A 21,009-nucleotide genomic window follows, 5' to 3' on the forward strand; every position below is an offset into this window, starting at 1 on the left:
CTGAATTTCTCAAAGAAACTTGTAACTGTCACTAGAGTACGTTTTTTAAAAATTGCTTTTCACTTATTCTTCTAAGTCAAAAGTTGCTGTCCATATTTCAGAGATGGGGAACAGTAACTCCCCTGAGGGCTGACTGATTTGCCTTCTTTTTCAAAAAGTACTTGCCCCTTCATCCTTGGGATGCTACAGAGCCACTGACCACCCTGCTCATAGAGAGCAAGTCCTAAATTCCCCATATGGGAGAGAGGACGTGCTGCCTCCACCTCTGTGTCCTGGGTGCTAACCTGGTGGAAGGTTCTGGAAGAAGACACTGAACAGAGCAGGTGTGACCTGAGTGGCCCTTCACCAGCTTTCCTGGTTCCCTGTCTGCCCTTAAATTGTTGTTCAGTTACTAAGTTGTGACCCCATAGACTGCAGCACATCAGGCTTCCCTGTCCTTAACCATCTCCTGGAGTTTGCTCAAACTCATGTCCATTGAGTTGGTGATGCCATCCAACCATCTCATCCTCTGTCGCCCCCTTCTCCTCCTGCCCTCAATCAGGGTCTTTTCCAGTGAGTCGGAAAGGTGTGTCTGCCCTCAAGATGACATACCTTCTGCAGATACCTGCATTCAAGTCTAGATGGTCCCCGAGGTCAAGTCTGTGTTGGGTCACAGAGCACCGCAGGGGTCAGCAGCAGCAAGAAACCGAATGTCTGCCCACCAGCTATAAACCAGCCTTTACAGATCTACTACCCAGCCTCACCCAGAACACTACAAAACCATCAGCAACCCCATCACCCGAAGTTAACCACTGTTACCAACTTCCTGGCTGTTCTTGCCTCAGTATTGTCTTTTGGAAGGAATGAAGTTAGGATGAAAGGCAATGTCCCTCCACTCCCCTCCCCAGTCTGAGTCATTTTCATCCTCCCCAGAGCAGCCATTGCTATGAATTTGGACTAAATCAAATGCACATTTTTATCTTTTACTCCCTATCTATTCATGAACTATGTGCACTGGTTTATGTTTTGTTTACAAAATTTTCATCAAGGATTTACCATAAATATTCTTTTGCAGTTTGCTTTTCTTCCCCATCATACATTATTTTCTGCTTTTCTTTGAGAGAGAAAACAATTACAGAAAGAGGGAAAAAAGAGGGTTTTGGTTGTTGCACTTTTGTTTGCTTTTAGCTCGAAAACAAATGGAGTTTTTGCTATTGTACTGCTTGATTACTCTGGGTCATCTGACCCTAAATAGGTGTTAAGTCCCTGAAGGCGGGGACCTTGCCCACACTGAACAGAGCATCCAGCACGTAATGCCCAGACCATGAATACATGATGACTTGGTGGCTTCCCCTGAGGCCCCTACTCCCTCCAAGAGGGAAGGGCTGCTGCTTCCGCCAAGGCTGTTGGCCAGTCCCTCCCTCTCTTTGTAAGTCCCCCTCTCCCACTTGCTCTCCTTCCCTCCCACCCCTTAACAGCAGCTGCAGGAGGATGTAGGTTTGGAAAACTGGAATGAAGTCACACTAGGCAGTTGGACACCTAGTCAGCTACGCGAGCAACGCACTGGGTGTTACTCCTTCCTGCCAGCTCTGCTTGTAGAAGGATATATGTTTAAGCAACGTAGCCAGAAAGAAATCCAGTGAAAATGAGCTATGAAACTTGGACATCCTGGAGAAATAATATTTACAGAGGAAACTCTTGAGACAAACTCTCACCAGTGCAACAACTTGGTGCTGGGGCTCAGGGCCGAGGGCTGAGTCGTGCGCCAGGCAGCTCTGTCTCATGTTTACCTCCACGGGGCGTTTACATGGCCAAGACGGGGCTCCTCAGACGGCAAAGTCAACTCTACCTACCCCCACAGCAAGACAAACGGGCAGTATTTAAGGCGCAGAACAGAAATGGACTAGAAAATAAAAAGCTAAAAAAAAATAAGTCTTCCTAGGTGATCACGATGTACTGGTGTAGGTTCGTCATTTATAACAACTGTACCTCACTGGTGGGGGGTGACAATAATGGGGAGACTGTGCCATGCAGGGGAGGGGCACATAGTAAATTTCATACTTTCCCCGTATTTTTGCTATGAACCTAAAACTGCTCTACAAAAGGAAGTCTATTAAAAAAACATTTTTCTTGATTACCCCAAAGGACTTGCCCTTTGGGGTTTCTGTTGCAGCTATAATGTGACTGACTTACATATAATGCGACCTACTTATATAGATGTGTGTGCTAAGTCACTTCAGTCGTGTTTGACTCTTTGTGATCCCACGGACTATAGCCTGCCAGGCTCCTCTGTCCATGGGATTCTCCAGGCAAGGATACTGGAGTGGGTAGCTATTTCCTTCTCCAAGGGATCTTTCCCACCCAGGGATCGAACCCAAGTCTCCCGCATTGAAGGCAGATTCTTTACCATCTGAGCCAAAAGTCCCAGGTAGCTAACATCATCATGGCTACAAAACTGGGTTCTGGATGGCCATCCGACATCTTGTGCAGGTCAGATCTTGAGCATAAGGGGGACCAAGGAGTGAAGTGAATATGGCTTGATTTGGACCAATCTTTCTGGTAACTGTTCAAGGTATTGTATGAAAGAGAAGAAAAAGCAGGATATTTAAAATAGTCAAGCCTGGATTCTGGTCATGGTTTTGTCTATGATTCCAAGTACAATATCTGGTAAAGGTGCTCTTACCAAGCTTCAGTTTCCTCACCTGCAGGACAGAGCCAGTGCTACCTTCCTCCAGGGATGCTCTGAGAAGCGATGATGTCACCTAAACACAATAAAAATGATAGCAGTTTTACTGGACACTTCAGATCATTAAACCTCACAACTCTATGGAGCAGACACTATCATTACAGATAAGGAAACAGAGGTAAATACCATACCCAATCATTACACAGCTAATACACAGCCAAGCCAGAATTTAAATTCATGCAGTTTGCTTCCTGAGTCCAAACTCTTCAGTTTTACACTATTTATACCAAGATAGAAACTAGCAAGATGCCTGGCACATTGTAGATGATGAGTAAACAATTATTCCCTTCCTTTGCTCTCTGGAGAAGGTGATGGCCACCCCACTCCAGTACTCTTGCCTGGAAAATCCCATGGATGGAGGAGCCTGGTAGGCTGCAGTCCATGGGATCACTAAGAGTCAGACACGACCGAGTGACTTCACTTTCATTTTTCACTTTCATGCATTGGAGAAGGGAATGGCAACCCACTCCAGTGTTTTTGCCTGGAGAATCCCAGGGACGGAGGAGCCTGGTGGGCTGCCGTCTATAGGGCTGCACAGAGTCAGACACGACTGACATGACTTCGCAGAAGTAGCAATTTGGTCTCTCTTAAATATACAGGATTATGCTGAGAAACTGATAGAAAACACATGTGAAAGTTCTCTGCAAATCAGAGGTCAATGAAAACACTGAGCATTGAAAAAAATTTTTTATTGAGATACATTCACATACCTTACCATTCACCCATTTAAAGTATGCCATTCAGTGGTTTTCTTAGAGATTTGTGCAACCATCTCTACAATCAGCTTTCATCACCCTAAAAGAAACCCTATACCTCTTTAACCATAGTTTCCCCTTCTCTCTCCGACCCCTTCCTCAGCCCCTGGCTACCACTAATCTACTTCCTGTCCCTATGGGTTTTGCCTATTCTGGACATTTATTTTAAATGGAATCATACAATCTGTAGTCCTTTGTGAGTAAGCTTCTTCACTTAACATGCTTTCAAGGTTCAGCCATGCTGTAGCATGCACCAGTACTGTATTCCTTTTTATGGTGAAATGATATTCTGTTGTATATAGCACTGTCATTAAACGTATTTACATGCTTTCAAGACTGCTAGTGGTAGAAAAAAACTCTAGAAATTGAATCTAAATCATTCCAATTTTACTAACAAGGAGACTGTGGCCTGAAAGTTAAACAATCCAGCCAAGGTCCTGCTCCTAAGTGGCAAAGTCAAGCCTTGAACCTTGCAACTCACAACTCGGTTGCATGTTACTTCACTCCACAAAGCATTATTGGAAACACAATTCAAAATGTGCAGCTTACTAATGATAGGCCAACAGAATCATCTCTGCAAAGATTAGCCTAACATTGTCCACTCAACAAATACACACTGGCTCTCCCCAGGGTGCACAGCACTGTGGGAGGCACTAGAGACTGAAGGGGAAACAGGACAGATAAAATTCCTGCCCTTTCTTCCAAGTGTACACTCCCCTGGGGAGGCAGAAATAAATGAGTAAAGCCCTAAACAACAAAAATAAGTGCACGCTAAGTGCCATGAAGGAAACAAACCAGGAAGGAGAAAAACAAAGATGCAGAGACTAGGGTGCCAGGGCTCCTGGGGTGGGGGGTGAAAGGACTTGGGTGAAAGGAGTGTTGTGGGGTACTTGTGGGGGGAAGGCCTCTCTGAGGAAGGGTTTTTGGGCTGACGCCAGGAGGAAAAGGACCATCTTAGTGACAATTAGGGGAGAGGTGATACCAGACAGAGGGCAGAGCCTGTGCAAAGATCCTGTGGCAGAAGAGGAATTGGTGTGGGAAAGGAGTGGCATGGCTGGAATAGTGACTCAGTGAGCGAGTGGTGGGCCCCGAGGCTGGAGAGAGGAGGCCTCTGGCCTGTGCTCTCATGACTGCCTCTCAGAGCTAAGCAGAGTCAGGAGGCCTGGTGGCAAAGGAGACTGTGGCTTCTCGCTTTCTTCTTATGAGTTAAATAAACTCTGCTCACCAGAGGAAGTGAGTGGAGGTCCTGAGTTTCTGCAGCAAAGACTTTCAAGGACAAGAGAACTGAGTCTTCAATAATGGTGATGTAACTACGTATCACCCTTGGGATGAATCAGTAGATAAGGAAAACAGAGGGAAATGAGAAGATACAGACATAGTAATAAGGAAGTGGTAAAATGATTACCACACATCCACATAAGGGGACACAATTCAATTGGCAAAGATGGAGGGTAACTCCTTCACTGCTTCAGTGCAAAGATTTCCAGTCAGTTTTAACTGAAAAACACAGGTACAGGACTGTAGGGTATCTCACCATTTGTGTAGGAAAAAACAAAAAGACAGGAGGGATAAAATCTATTTCTCATGCATAAAATCTCTCTAGAACAACACACTCAAAATATACCTAGGAGGAGTTTACTTGTTTGTCTCTGTCTACCCAGGAGAATGTATCCCAGGGGAAGGGCAAGGATCCCTGTCTGTCTTGACCCCCATCAATTGGGAGCAAGAGGTTGGAAGGGGCAGAAGGAAGACATTCACCACCTCCTCCTCTGTGTTTCCAAGTATGAAACGTGGGAATACATTTCTAAGAAATCAAATAAAAAATGAAAACAAAAAAAAGCAATGAGGGGCCTAGGGGTTCAAACTGAAGGCCTGTGTTCCTTCTAGCATCCCCTGTACCTTGGCCTCTGACAAAGTCGACCCTTAGAGAGGTCAGCTGACTCCCAAAGAACTGTTGGATGCTCAGTGGTCCCCAGTCCAGATTTCACTCCTAATCATAACAATGGTTAGGACCAATGAAATTGTCCCGAAGTGGGCAAGGCACCATGGGAGTATAAGTCAGTGTAACTGGAGAGGAGGTAACTCAGAGCATCTCAGTCTTTACCCTTAACCTCAGTGTTTCCCAACCTTGGCATTACTGACTTTTGGGGCCGAATAATTCCTTGCTATGAAGGGGTTCCCTGGGCACTGTAGGATGTTGAGCAGTATGCCTGGCTTCTACTTGCTAGATGTGAGTAGCACTATCCCACCCTAGCTCGGACAACCAAAAGAGTCTACAGACATGGCTACCTGTCCCCTACAGAACAAAATCATCCCCAGTTGAGAACCACCACTCCCATCCCAGGTAACTTCTTCATTCTCCCTGTCAGAGGTCAGGATTTCCCCTCTACCAGTACCCGAGTGGGGTTGCCATAGAGGCAGGGGCTTGACTTAACTTCATCGTGGGTAAGCTCCTTGAGTTTCATATGTGCCAATAACTTCTGGGAACCTCTTCCATCTGGGAAAATAACATTATTAGATTCTGAAAAATAACAATCTGTCCATGAAAAGCACCCATGAAAGGAAGGCCCAGGCCTTCCCAGCACTCCTGCCAAAGCAGGTTGAGAACTGAAGCTGAACAGCCTCAGGCTGGCCAGCTGCTGACTCTATGGTACCCCAAGATCGCTTGCTGGGATGCTGGATCCAGGGAAGTGAATGAGCTTCCTCCCCTGACCCTGCCCTGTGAAGTGCATTTGGGGTCACAAACGAGGCAGAGACGGGTGGGCGAGCCTGCCACCACCTCTCCTTCCCTCGAGAACATGACTCCCAACAGACGGCTTTCTTTGGAGGGCAAAGAAAAAGGAACTGTATTTCTATGTTTTGATTAATATGAGGCTCATCCTTGAGGGCTCTGTGAGATGAATGAGCAGAATTTTCCGTGGCTAACTGTCCTGGCTGCCAGACTCTATCGGCAAAAGCTTAGTGTTTATTTACTTTTGCTCGTGTTATTTTTATTTCAGTTCAGCTGCAGCTCTTTGCGGAAAGCATAGGGGAGGTGTATATTAAGAGTACGGAGACTGGCCGGTTCTTGGCCATGGACACCAACGGGCTTTTGTACGGCTCAGTAAGTATGTGGCTGACATGCTTCCAGACTCAGCCAAGGTTTGAGGTTTCCAGAAATCTTGTTACATGGAGTGATGCAAACTATAAAGCATCAATTAGTCTCTGTTTGTTATTTTTTCCAGCAGGATTCCCACCCTCCACACTGCCTTATTTTAGGCACAAACATAAGAGTTTCTTGCGGTATTCTCTCAAAATACTCCAACATATTATCACATAGACAAAGAGAAAACATTGATTGAAATTTTAGTAACTCATCCAGTCACTTGCTCCAGAATACCCAATCCCACTTCATTCATTCATTCATTCCAAAACTGCTTCCTGAGCGTGTGCCATGGGTTATATAGGTATGTCTCTTACGCTTTTTATAAAAACTGCAGAGCCCAGACTCGCACAGTTGATACGTCATACATAAAACTTTTAGAACAGTCCTTTTATTCTGGAAGGGTCACCTAAAAGGATAAAAAGTTTAATAAGTTAATTCAACAAACATGTAGTAATGCCTCCTGTGTGTAAGTGCAGTTGGGTACAGGGGTGAGAGGCAGGTAGGGGGTGGGAGTGGGGAGGGTAACATCCCTGCCCTGGAGAAGCACGATCCAAGAGCTTATCCAGTGGCTAAAATCCTTCTCCTTCCCTCTTTTACTTAAGGCTTTATACATGTCTGACTCAGTACATATTGATCTTTGTGAGAAAGGAAGGAAACAAGGGCAATTTGATTTTGTCCCTATTCGTATCTCTGGTAAACGATTTGAATTGAAAGAGAGCTAAAGCCAATGGCTGCACCTTTTGCAAATTATTTCTGGATTTCAATAATCCCTTCTCTGTAGCCTAACAACTGAACATTAAGGCTTCACCAAACCCCCTTCTTCCCTTTTATGAAGACATCTACCAAAAGGCAGCCAGCAGGGGAATTTCAGTCCAGGGCTCCCTTTAACTTAAATCAAATTGCCAAGTGGCAATTCACACTTTTTCTTGAAGCTGGAATTTCAGCTAGGGCTTGGGGTCTAAACACAGTTCATCTTTTTCATGCTGCCCACTAGGGCTCAGCAGATGAGACCATTGGAGGAACAGCTAACTCCTGTAGGCTGTTTGCTGAAATACAGATTGATTTGGACAACTTGAAAGGGTTTGGAGCTAGGCAGTCACTGGAAGTGAGAGTAGATTTTTTTTTAAGGCAGATCTTCCAATCTGTAATGAAATCAATAGACCAATCCATCAATCAGTCTCAGACTCGTAACTCTGCCAGTTTGGCAAGTTACTCACCTACTCTGAGCCTTATCTGAAGCAAGGACAGTAATGAACAGTAATTACCGCATACTTACATAGGTCAGGAGACTCAGAGAGACAACACACAGAATCCACACACACAGAGCAATGACAGCTGTAAGGCAACTGCTTTACAAATTCCTTACCTTCATTATCACGTTATACGTTACAGTTTTATGGCTTTTCTTTAAGTCAATACTGATGTTTATTATAACCTTCTCTTACTTGTATAAAACTTTGACGGAGAATGCGCCTAAATTCCATTTCCTCTAGGACTGAAACACCTGCTTCTCTAACCATAGTTTTGGATGTCACTGATTCACCTGAAATATGCCCAGGCTGATCTTAATATATCACCATTTTCATATTCCTAAGAATATGAATTTTCATCTGCCTTCATTGATGAAGCAAAGTTCTAAAATATCTCAGAGCTCTGCCCCATGCTCTTAGCCAATAGTAGGTATTCATTTATCCAGATACAAATTTTTATATGTGGAAAGTACATATTTATTTTTTTTAAGTTTGAAAGGCTCTAAAAAACATTAATATATTTATCTTTGGGAATGGTGAATGGATGACTTTATAATACGTGAGTGCTTTTTTGTATTTTCCAAATTTTCTATAGTGGGTATCCATCGCCTACGTAATTGGGGGAAAGCATGACATGGGGTTACAAAGAGTCAGACATGACTGAGTGACTAACACTTTCACTTCATTCTTTTTCATGCTAAATATAAAAAATTAACTAGAACAACAGGCATGAATCAGCTGTTAATCCTCAGGCCTATGGCACTGCACGAAGTGCACAGTAAGTGCTGACAAATCCTGGTTGAAGCACAGATAGAGCATCTCCAATTTGGCCTCTGACTCAGCCTGTGACTCAGCAATTCTGTGTGTGTCAGCTGCTCTTGTGTAACAGACACATCAGGTGGGGGACGTGGCCATGCTCAGCTTCATCACAGCACCCAGGCCTGACACCCACGGAGGGCTGTCATAGGCTGACTCCTCCCTGCAGGAGAGTGGATAACCCACCTGGGTCCAACACTGCCAACCTCCTCCCACCCCGACGATGTGCACCAGACTAATGTCTGGGCAAGTTCCTCCAGAGGCAGCAGAGTCACCTAATCAAATATTACATCTATATCCTATCTTGTTCCTAAATGGTCTAAAGTGTCTCACCCAGCTGTCACTGCACTAGGCTACAGATGAATAAGGAGCAGAACACCTCCTGTTACACTGTTGTTGTTGTTCAGTCACTCAGTCGTGTCCAACTCTTTGCAGCCCCGTGGACTGTAGCATGCCGGGCTTTCCTGTCCTTCACCATCTCCAGGAGTTTGCTCAAACTCACGTCCATTAAGTCAGTGATGCCATCCAACCATCTCGTCCTCTGTGGCCCTCTTCTCTGGCTCTCAATCTTTCCCAGCATCAGGTATTTTCCAATGAGTAGGTTCATTGTATCAAGTGGACAAAGTATTGGAGCTTCAGCTTTAGCATCAGTCTTTTTAATGAATATTCAGGGCTGATTTCCTTTAGGATTGACTGGATTTCCTTATGGTTCAAGGGACTCTCAATCTTCTCCAGCACTACAGTTCAAAAGCACCAACTCTAGGCACTCGGCCTTCTCTTTATGGTCTAACTCTCACATCTGCACATGACTACTGGAAAAACCATAGCTTTGACTTGATGGGACCTTTGTTGGCAAGGCAATGTCTTTGGTTTTTAATATGCTGTCTAGGTTTGTTATAGCTTTTCTTCCAAGGAGCAAGTGTCTTTAAATTTCATGGCTGCAGTCACCATCTGCAGTGATTTTGGAGCCCAAGAAAATAACGTCAGTCACTGTTTCCATTGTTTCTCCATCTACTTGCCATGAAGTGGTGGGACTGGATCCCATGATCTTAGTTTTTTGAATGTCGAGTTTTAAGCCAGCTTTTTCACTCTCTTCTTTCACCTTCATCAAGAGGATCTTTAATTCTTCTTCACTTTCTTCCATAAGTGTAGTGTCATCTGCATATCTGAGGTTATTGATATTTTTCCCAGCAATCTTGATTCCAGCTTGTGCTTCATCCAGCCCGAACTGCACATGAAGTACTTCTTATAAGTAAAATAAGCAGGGTGACAATATACAACCTTGATGTACTCCTTTCCCAATTTGGAACCAGTCCGTTCTATGTCTGGTTCCAACTGTTGCTTCTTGACCTGCATACAGATTTCTTAGGAGACAGGTAAGGTGGTCTGGTATTCCACTTTCTTTAAGAATTTTCCACAGTTTGTTGTGATCCATACAATCAAAGACTTTAGCACAGTCAATGAAGCAGAAGTATATGTTTTTCTGGAATTCTCTTGCTTTTTCTATGTTCCAATGGATGTTGGCAATTTGATCTCTGGTTCCTTTGCCTTTTCTAAATCCAGCTTGTACATCTGGAATTTCTTGGTTCACGTACTGTTGAAGCCTCGCTTGGAGAATTTTGAGCATTACTTTGCTAGCATGTGAAATGAGTGCAACTATGAGGTAGTTTGAACATTCTTTGGCATTGCCCTTCTTTGGGATTGGAATGAAAACTGACCTCTTCCAGTCCTATGGCCACTGCTGAGTTTTCCAAATTTGCTGACATATTGAGTGCAGCATTTTCACAACATCATCTTTTAGGATTTGAAACAGCTCAGCTGGAATTCCAACACCTCCACTAGCTTTGTTCATAGTGATACTTCCTAAGGCCCACTTGACTTCACACTCAAAAATGTCTGGCTCTAGGTGAGTGATCACACCATCGTGGTTATCTGGGTCATGAAAATCTTTTTTGTATAGTTTTTCTGTGTATTCTTGCCACCTCTTCTTAATATCTTTTGCTTCTGTTAGGTCCATACCATTTTTGTCCTTTATTGTACCCATCTTTGCATGAAATGTTCCCTTGGTATCTCTATTTTCTTGAAGAGATCTCTAGTCTTCCCCATTCTATTGTTTTCCTCTATTTCTTTGCATGATCACTTAGATGGGCTTTCTTATCTCTCTTTGCTATTCTTTGGAACTCTGCATTCAGATGCTTATATCTTTCCTTTTCTCACTGCCTTTCACTTCTCTTCTTTCTCAGCTATTTGTAAGTCCTCCTCAGACAACCATTTTCCCTTTTTGCATTTCTTTTTCTTGGGAATGGTTTTGATCACCGCCTCGTATACAATGTTAGGAACTTCCATCCATAGTTCTTCTGGCATTCTGTCTATGAGATCTAATCCCTTGAATCTATTTGTCACTTTCACTGTATAATCCTTTTACGTAGTTCCTTACTAATCAGAGATAACCTTACTGAATACTTTAAATGAACTCAAGAATGAAAGTACATTCATCACCTACTTGGTGAGCACCTCTTATGTGCAAATTCTCTGTGTTGGGGAGGAGACACAAGGCTGACAAGATTCCATCTCTTTCCTCAGTAGGACTGACAGTCTATACAGACAAACATGCTCACCAATAGAGAATAAACAATAGGATTGGAAACCACCAGAAAGGGACTTGCCAACCACTGCTGAGTGAAGAGATAATATAGACATCACATGACTTGGAATTGGAGCTAAGTCAATACAGAGCACATGTATTTTAAAACTCCTGTCTTATGTCCAAACATAATAAACGTATTCTAAAATCTTGACAAATAGAAACTGCCAAGAACTGGAATTCCTCCCATTCTAAAATGCATTTTAGTAAAAAAAAGAAAAGTAATTGTTGGTAGATATTTTCAGTGTAAATGCACAATTTAAAATGTTTTAACTATCCAATTAATAAACTGACAGTTGCATTGGATCCTTTCATGTGGATATACCGCCCTCCACTTAACCAATCACCATTCCATGGGTATTTACATTGTTACCCATGTTATCATTATAGCCAATATTAAAGAACATCTTTTGAAAATATAGTTTTACACTGGCTCAACTATCTTAGCAGTGTCAATCAGTAGAAGGGAAATCCCTGAGTCAAGGGTAATGCATACTTTAAATTTTGATGCATATGCAAGTTCAATTCAGTCACTCAGTCATGTCCAACTTTTTGCAACCCCATGGACTGCAGCAGGCCAGGCATCCTGGTCTATTACCAACTCCCAGAGCTTGCTCAATCTCATGTCCATCGAGTCGGTGATGCCATCCAATCATCTCATCCTCTTCATCCCCTTCTCCTCCTGCCTTCAATCTTTCCCAGCATCAGGGTCTTTTTTAATGAGTCAGTTCTTCACATCAGGCGGTTAAAGTATTGGAGTTTCAGCTTCAGCATATGCAAAAGTCCCCTCAAAAAGTTTCCACCAATTTATCTCACCAACAGTGTGTAAAAGTGCCTATTTCCCACACTGTCCCCAATACTAAGCCTTGTAAATCTTTTTAAGATTATTATAACCAACATAAGTTAAATCATTTTTTAATTTGCATCTTCTTGCTAGTGAGATTAAATGTTTTCATAGGTTTATCACCCATTTTTAAAACAGCAGAGATAATAGGCCATTTTGATAACATCCTAAATCTACATCCATATGGCCTATCTATGTCTCTGTATGCTCATACATAAAGATGTATGGAAGGAAGTTCATCAACTATTAACAGATGCCTATATCTGAATGGGTATGCTTTGGGGTGATTTTTTTCTTTCTGTTTTTAAAGTGAAGCTGTGATTTTTACAAGTACCATTCTTTTGATAAGTAGCAAAAAATAAAGTTATTTTCATTAAAAACAAAAACAAACACAACCCTTTACGCTCCAGGACATATTTTGTGCTTAAGACATATTTTGTGCACTCATGTTCATATGGAGAAAGCAATGGCACCCCACTCCAGTACTCTTGCATGGAGAATCCCATGGACGGAGGAGCCTGGTAGGCTGCAGTCCATGGGGTCAGGAAGAGTCGGACATGACTGAGTGACTTCACTTTCACTTTTCACTTTCATGCATTGGAGAAGGAAATGGCAACCCACTCCAGTGTTCTTGCCTTGAGAATCCCAGGGACGGGGAAGCCTGAAGGGCTGTCATCTATCGGGTCGCTCAGAGTAGGACACGACTGAAGCAACTTAGCAGCACAGCAGCAGCATGTTCATAATAGCACTAAAGTAAAATCCTGATGTTGTTAGTGAAAACCACCAGGGTATAAAGTAAAATTGGCAGGTTTTCATTTACTCTTCAGGATCACACTTAAGAACGTCCCACAGCATCACAATCTGGTTTCACCTCTTTTGGATGTTTTTCACGGTCAAACCTAGGTGTCAGGTCTCCACAAAAACAAAAGATTCAGCCCTGTCCTTGAGGTACTTAAAGTCATTCAGGATTTCCTCCATGGGAGAGTGCAGGGTCCTGAGCACAACAGACACGAGAAGAGCTTGCATAACAGCAGACACACACTGAAGGCTCACTGAAGTCCTCATTTCTAGCCTCAGACACAGGTTCCATTATTTTCCCAGTATTTGCTTCACTGAACAAAAAAAGTGAAGCACAGAGAGCCTCACTAACTTGCCCAAGGTCACACAACTAGTAAACAGAGGAACCCCATCGAAAACCACTCACTAATTATTCTACTCTCTCTGGTTTTATTATTTTTTTTAGCAAACACCCAGTGAGGAATGTTTGTTCCTGGAAAGGCTGGAGGAAAACCATTATAACACCTACACATCCAAGAAGCATGCAGAGAAGAATTGGTTCATTGGTCTCAAGAAGAACGGAAGCTCCAAACTCGGTCCTCGGACTCACTTCGGCCAGAAAGCCATCTTGTTTCTCCCCCTGCCAGTCTCCTCTGATTAAAGAAATCTGTTCTGGGTGCTGACCACTCCAGAGGAATCTGAAGGGGTCCTCACCTGGCTGACCCCAGATTGTACCCTTTACCATTGGCCATGCTAACCCCTGGCCCACAGAGCCTAAACCCGTAATGCGCTTCTACATGCCCAGTTCACTATTTTTAGAGCCCTTTGCCCTGGCAGTTTGGAACTGAGGGACCAAATGGATTTTAGGGGCCAGCTGGCTGGCCAGTCTGGATCTGGTTTGGAAGTCCAGTTGCCTCTGGGCATCTGCTGCTGGCTGAGCCTCTCGATGCATGGGTGGGGCCAAATGAAGTATGAGCAGGGGGCTGCCAAGTGGGTTGGGAGTAACTGCATGCAATTCCCTCTACAGAGTAAACCCTGCCTGTGAGTCCCGCAAACATCTGGCATGATTCCCTTTCATCCTTTCAATCCATCACGAATGTCAGCAGCAAAGTTGATGGCTAGGTTGGAGGAAGGCAGCTTTCCATGAGTGGAAACATGGATAAAGAAATCCCCTCTCAAGAACAGAAGGGATTCCAGTGGCAAGGGGAGGCTGACTGGATTCGAGTGGGATTTCAGTGCACAATCCCACTGGGAGGATTGTGGGAGGCTCAGGCACAGGAGAGCAGAATGAAGGCACAGCCTTAGGAGCTGTTACAATGCCTTGACTTCCCCCTGGTTATTCAGCAGCAGGAAGCCCTTGGATGATGTCAGGTAGAGAGCAGAAGTGGATTCTTGATAAAAATCAGGTTGTCAGGTGTTGGGAAATTCATTTGGGTCTGGGGAGTGGGTGTGGGAGTGATAAGATAGGGGAAGCATGGGCTGAGAGGATGTTATTCTCCAAAAAGGATATTCTAGAAATGAGAAGGAAAGAGAAAGGGACACCATGACCTGTTTGTGGGCATGAGAAAGTACAGGTTTGGGGGTCCTGGGGCACTGCTTACAAACCATAGAGCATCTTGTTTTGACTGCAGATTATGGTTCAGTGAGTCTGCAGTGGAGTCTTCCCATTTCTTACAAGCTCCTAGGTGCTGCAGATGCTGCTGCCTATCCACTCCACCCCCACACATTAAATAGCAAGGTCCCTGAAAGTGTTATTCAAATATAAGGGGGCTCAAACCCAGACCTCATGCTCCATGGATCTTCCTGCACTCAGGCAGTTATGCTTGAGTTAAGGATTGTGGGTTCAAAGCGCTTTGGCCTGATGCCCATAAAATGCCCATTTAGAAGATATACAAAAGCATACTTCAAAAATGTTAAACCCTCACAAACAGCTTTTCCCAAAAGGCTGTTTGTGTGATGATTACTTATATAAATATGCTTCCTGCTTCAAGAAAACTTGACCCAAGTGGCTAGCAAATTAGAAACACCATTCATCTCTGACATGACACTGTTGCCATGTAAAGGCCTTTAATAAGCCATTTAAACTTACTGTGAGATTGTACCTTTTACTCATATTTAAAAATATATAGCTCAAAGGCAGTTAAACGGATTAGTATTCAGCCACTGAGAATGGTAATAATAGCATATGCTATATAAGCTCCTTAATTATCTACTACTTAGACTACTACATTTACCTTAGAAAATGAGATTTCTCTTTGTTTTTCACTGTGGTGTTATAAAGTTTCTATTGAAAATGGGGACTCTCGACCAATGATATAATTGTGTATAAAAACTGATGTCTTATAGTGATTTTCAGTAATTATTAATTGAAAGGTAATTCCTTAGTAATTGAACTATTCTGAATAAGAAGAATGGCAGTATGTGAAAGTTCAGCATGATACTACAATTGAGCAACTAAGTTAACACTACGTTATTAATATAATTCTGCATTTGTACAGCAGAACATTTCATAACTTTTTCTGTTTTTGTAACTTGGATAAGACAATTTTATTTTAAGTCTTCCCTGTAAGTCTTTGCAGGGAAGTTGGGGATAGTGCAGTGTGGCTTGACATCTCTTGACTATAAAGATTTGGCCAGGAAAAGGTACCCAGTGAGAAATTCTAAGATATTTATAATGATCCATAATTTTTAGTTTATGAATCAAATTCAAGTATAACATTGGCCAAGAAAAATTAAAACCGTGGCTAAAAGATGAGACAGAAGTCTGTGGTTGCAAAGACCCAAAGCATTGAGAAGAAACATTACTGTGAACTTGACAAGCTCAGCCCAGTCGTTACTCATGTATTCGCTCAACGAGTAAGTGCCAAAGGTGTGCCAGGCATTTTACTGGGTCCTAGCGCCCCTGGGAACATTGTCTGCCTGGTTTGCTGCTGTATTCTCTCCCAGGGCATTATATAATGTTTATAATGAAAAATGCTGAGGATTCATTTCTTTAAGTCAAGTAAAGACCAGAGAATCTATAGATTACTGCTGAATAAACAACTCCCAGAAACCAATGTTTTGGAAGAATTAGCAACCCCCAGCTTGAGATAACCCTCTATCAAAGTGTCAGGGTATGGCCAGGTAAACCTAACACTGCAATTGCAGAACAATGTCAGTTCAGGGAGATAACCTTCAAATCAATAAAAAAGGCCTTCCGAATCTATATGAAGGAAGTGGGTGGCAGTTCCCTGTGCTGTTTTGAACATGTACTCGTTCCTCAAGCTTGGAGCATTCTTGTTGCTCTCTCTCTCCCGTGAGAAAGTTGCGGAGTCATCTGCCTGTCATGTGGATTCATTTTCAAGCCAACTGCTACGAGTTGCCTGGCATTCTGTACAAAGCATCAGGAGTGTATACACTTCTGATTGTTTTCAATGTGATGGTGGAGGTGGTGGAAATCTGTTTCCTCAGAAGGGGTGATAATTAAAGCCTCCTATGGCTAACCATGTGGACTTACAAAAAACTGACTTCTAGAGCATCCCATGTTACTGAAGATAAGGGTCCATGCTTTGTGCTGGAGGAGATGGAGCCCAGGTCCTCAGCCTTGTAAAGCATACTGCTTAAACCGATCAAGTTCCTGCGGTGCAAAGCAGACCTCAGAAGAAGATGCCTGTCATTCACATCACTGTCTCTATTTTTTTGCACCTTAAAAATATTAGTAAATGTTACACTTATAGGCGAAAACTTTTCTCTCAGTTTTTGAACGTCACCGTGTCTCATTTCCTGTGCAAGGACTTAGCCGGCATCAATGAGCTCTGGATGCTTTGTTTCCTACACTTAGCTTGTTATCAGATATGAGACTTTGAAGGTTAATAGGAAAAACATTTTTTCATTTTGTTTGGAAACCTAAGGCAATAACGGAGCTTCTCCAGGGATCCATTAGGGAAATATATGCAGGAAATTTGCCCCCTGAAGAGCCAAGGACCATTACTAACTTGTTGTTGTTGTTGAGTTGCTAAGTTGTGTCTGACTCTTTGTGATCCCATAAACTGAAGCACCCCAGGCTTTCCTGTCCTTCACTATCTCCCAGAGTTTGCTCAAACTCATGTCCACTGAGTCAGTGATGCCATCCAATCATCTCATCCGTCACCCCTTCTCATCCCTCTGTTGCCCCCTTTTTCTCTTGCCCTCCACCTTTCCCAGCATCAGAGTATTTTCCAATGAGTAGGCTCAGGTGGCCAAAGTACTGGAGCTTCAGCTTTAGCATCAGTCTTTTTAATGAATATTGAGGATTGATTCTTTTAGGATTGACTGATTCAATCTCCTTACAGTTCAATGTACTCTCAAGAATCTTCTCTAGCACTACCGTTCAAAAGCACCAATTCTTAGGCACTCAGCCTTCTCTTTATGGTCCAACTAGCACATCTGCTCATGACTACTGGAAAAACCATACCTTTGATTATATGGATCTCTGTCAGCAAAGTGATGTCTCTGCTTTATAATATGCAGTCTAGGTCTGTCATAGCTTTTCTTCCAAGGAGCAAGCATTTTTTACTTTCATGTCTGTAGTCATGAAAGTGAATTTCATGAAACTGACCATCAGCAGTAATTCTGGAGCCCAAGAAAATAAAATTAGTCACTGTTTCCACTTTTTCTCATCTATTTGCCATGAAGTTAGTTTTCTGATGCCATGATCTTAGTTTTTTGAATGCTGAGTTTTAAACCAGCTTTTTCACGCGCCTCTTTTTGACCCTCAACAAGAGGCTCTTTAGTTCCTCTTCACTTTCTTCCATTAGAGTGGCATCATCTGCGTATTTGAGATTGTTGATATTTTTCCCGGCAATCTTGATTTCAGCTTATGATTCATCCAGCCTGGCACTTCGCATGAGGTACTGTGCATATAAGTAAAATAAGCAGGGTGACAATATACAGCCTTGATGTACTCCTGTCCCAAGTTGGAGCAAGTCCATTGTTCTATGTCCAGTTCTAACTGTTGCTTCTTGACTTGCATACAAGTTCTGCAGGAGGCAGGTAAGATGGTCTGGTATTCCCAACTTTTTAAGAATTTTCCTCAGTTTGTTGTGATCCACACAGTAAAAGGCTTTAGCATAGTCAATGAAGCAGAAGTAGATGTTTTTCTGGAATTCCCTTGCTTTTTCTATGATCCAGTGGATATTGGAAATTTGATCTCTGGTTTCTGTCTTTCCTAAAGCTACTTCGATATATCTGGAAGTTTTCGGTTCATGTACCATTGAAGCCTAGCTTGAAGGATTTTGAGCATTACCTTGCTGGCATGTGAAATGAGCACATTACATGATGGTTTGAACACTCTTTGGCATTGCTCTTTTTCGGGGCTGGAATGAAAACTGACCTTTTCCAGTACTGTGGCCACTGCTGAGTTTCCCAAATTTGCAGACATATGCAGTGCAGCACTTTCACAGCATCATCTTTCAGGATTTGAAGTAGCTCAGCTGGAATTCCATCATCTCCACTAGCTTTGCTTGTAGTAATGCTTCCTAAGGCACACTTGACTTCACACTTCAAAATGTCTGGTTCTAGGTGAGTGACCACACCATCATGGTTATCCAGGTCATTAAGACCTTTTTGTATAGTTCTTCTGTATACTCTTGCCACCTCTTCTTAATATGTTCTGCTTCTGTTAGGTCCTTTATTGTGCCCATTCTAGTAAAAAAATGGTCCTTTGGTATCTCCAATTTTCTTGAAGAGATCTCCAGCCTTTCCCATTTTATTGTTTTCCTCTATTTCTTTGCATTGTTCACTTAAGAAGGCTTTCTTATCTCTCCTGGCTATTTTTGGAACTCTGCATTAGGCTGGGTATATCTTTCCCTTTCTCCTTTGCCTTTCACTTCTTTTCTCAGTTATTTTTAAGGTCTCCTCAGACAACCAATTTGTCATCTTGCATTTCTCTTTCTTCGGGATGATTTTGGTCACCATCTACTGTACAATGTTACAAACCTCCACCCACAGTTCTTCGGGCACTCTGTCTATCAGATCTAATCCCTTGAATCTATTCACCACCTCTACTGTTTAATCATAAGAGATTTGATTCAGGTCATACCTGAATGGCCTAGTGGTTTTCCCTACTTTCTTCAATTTAAGCCTGAATTTTGCAATAAGGAGTTCATGATATGAGCCACAGTCCACTCCAGGCCTTCTTTTTATATAAAGCTTCTCCATCTTCAGCTGCAAAGAATATCATCAATCTGATTTCTATATTGACCATTTGGTGATGTCCATGGGTAGAGTCATCCCTTGGGTTGTTGGAAGAGGGTGTTTGCTATGACCAGTGTGTTCTCCTGACAATACTGTTAGCCTTTGCCCTCCTTCATTTTGTACTCCAAGGCCAAACTTGTCTATTACTCCAGGTATCTCTTGATTTCCTACTTTTGATTTCCAATCGCCTATGATGAAAGAACATCTTTTTTTGATGTTAGTTCTAGAAGGTCTTATAGGTCTTCAGAGAACTGGTGAACATCAGCTTCTTTGACATTAGAACCTGGTTGGGGTATAGACTTGAATTACTGTGATGTCAAATGATTTGCCTTGGAAATGAACTGAGATCATTCTGTCATTTTTGAGATTGCATTACAGACTCTCTTGTTGACTATGGGGGGTAGTCCATTCCTTCTAAAGGATTTTGGCCACAGTAGTAGATATAATGGTCATCCGAATTAAATTCACCCATTCTCATCCATTTTAGTTCACTGATTCCTAAAATGTCAGTGTTCACTCTTGCCATCTCCTGTTTGACCACTTCCAAATTACCTTGATTCATGTACCTAACATTCCAGGTTCCTATGCAATATTGTTCTTTACAGCACTGAACTTAACTTTCACCACCAGATACATCCACAACCGAGCATCATTTCCTCTTTGGCCCAGACTTTTCATTCTTTTTGTACTTATTTCACTCCTTCTCAGTAGCATATTGGACACCTACCAACCTGGGGGGGTGGCGCTCATCTTCTGATGTCATATCTTTTTGCCTTTTCATACTTTTCATGGGGTTCTCGAGGCAAGAATACGGGAGTGTTTTGCCATTTCCTACTTCAGTGGACCACTTTTTGTCAGAACTCTCCACTATGACCTGTCTGGGGTGGCCCTGCAACACTAATTCTTCATCGTAGCATGCAAAATTATGCTACTATTAAAAAGCTAACCAGCTTGCACTTGGCAAAGATACAGTAACTTGAAAAAAATTTTAAGGCTATACTTACAATTTTCAGTCAATGGAAAGAAGAGCATCTCTTGCATCTTCCAGAACCTTGATGTGGGGTTAGAGGTCTGCCCATTGGATTTTCTGAAATTAACACATAAAAAACATCTCCTTAAATAAACTCCTAAGTCCATATAGTCAAAGCTAGGATTTTTCAGTAGTCATGTAGGGACATGAGAGCTGGCCCATAAAGAAGACTGAATGTCAAAGAATTGATGCTTTTGAACTGTGGTGTTGGAGAAGACTCTTAGGAGTCCCTTGGACTGCAGGGAGATCAAACCAGTCAATCCTAAAGGAAAGTAACCCTGAATGCTCATTAAAAAGACTGATGCTAAATCTGAAGCTCCAATACTTTGGCCACCTGATGCAAAGAGCTGACTCACTGGAAAAGACCGTGATGCTGGGAAAGATTGAGGGCAGGAGGAGAAGGAGGTGACAGAGGATGAGATGGGTTGGATGGTATCATCAACTCAATGGACATAAGTTTGAGCAAACTCCAGGAGATGATGAAGGACAGGGAAGCCAGGCATGCTGCAGTCCATGGGGTCGTAAAGAGTCAAACGTGACTGAGCGACTGAACAACAAAATCTTATGACTTCTTATTCTTGGGAGGAAGAACACCGCATCCAAGACACTGTGACAGAATCAGATCACACACACTCACCCTCACACATATGCAAACATATGCACACACTCGCACATGCATGCATGCTCACGTGTACATGTAACTATAAAAAACAGTTGGGTGATGTTTGCTCCCTCTGTGAGTTATGTATCACAATCGATCCCTCCTTTTCCTTCTAAAGTTGCCTAAAGTAGTAGTTTTCTACTTTTTGG

At 42.7% G+C, this 21,009-nt stretch overlaps 1 protein-coding gene and 1 long non-coding RNA gene across 5 annotated transcripts in view; one reads left to right on the forward strand and one right to left on the reverse strand.

Moving 5' to 3' along the window:
- The window catches only part of FGF1 (fibroblast growth factor 1), a 117,970-nt gene extending 101,291 nt beyond the window's left edge, over positions 1-16,679 (forward strand). For 3 of the 4 annotated variants that reach the window (XM_040239825.1, XM_040239823.1, XM_040239824.1), the window contains 2 exons: positions 6,480-6,583; positions 13,423-16,679. In XM_040239825.1, coding sequence (XP_040095759.1) covers positions 6,480-6,583; positions 13,423-13,617 — 299 coding nt within the window. In that variant the 3' untranslated portion in view covers positions 13,618-16,679. The remainder of the gene's footprint in view (positions 1-6,479; positions 6,584-13,422) is intronic. The other variant, XM_040239827.1, reaches the window with a different exon arrangement.
- LOC120863517 overlaps positions 1-20,257 on the reverse strand; it is an 81,755-nt gene extending 61,498 nt beyond the window's left edge. The window contains exons 1-2 of the long non-coding RNA XR_005721016.1: positions 20,174-20,257; positions 2,682-2,741 (exon numbers count right to left, since the gene is read on the reverse strand). This is a non-coding gene — a long non-coding RNA (uncharacterized LOC120863517). The remainder of the gene's footprint in view (positions 1-2,681; positions 2,742-20,173) is intronic.
- Between the last annotated feature and the right edge of the window lie 752 nt (positions 20,258-21,009).

The sequence above is a fragment of the Oryx dammah genome, unplaced genomic scaffold, assembly GCF_014754425.2.
Source record: "Oryx dammah isolate SB20612 unplaced genomic scaffold, SCBI_Odam_1.1 HiC_scaffold_5, whole genome shotgun sequence".
Taxonomy (NCBI): domain Eukaryota; kingdom Metazoa; phylum Chordata; class Mammalia; order Artiodactyla; family Bovidae; genus Oryx; species Oryx dammah.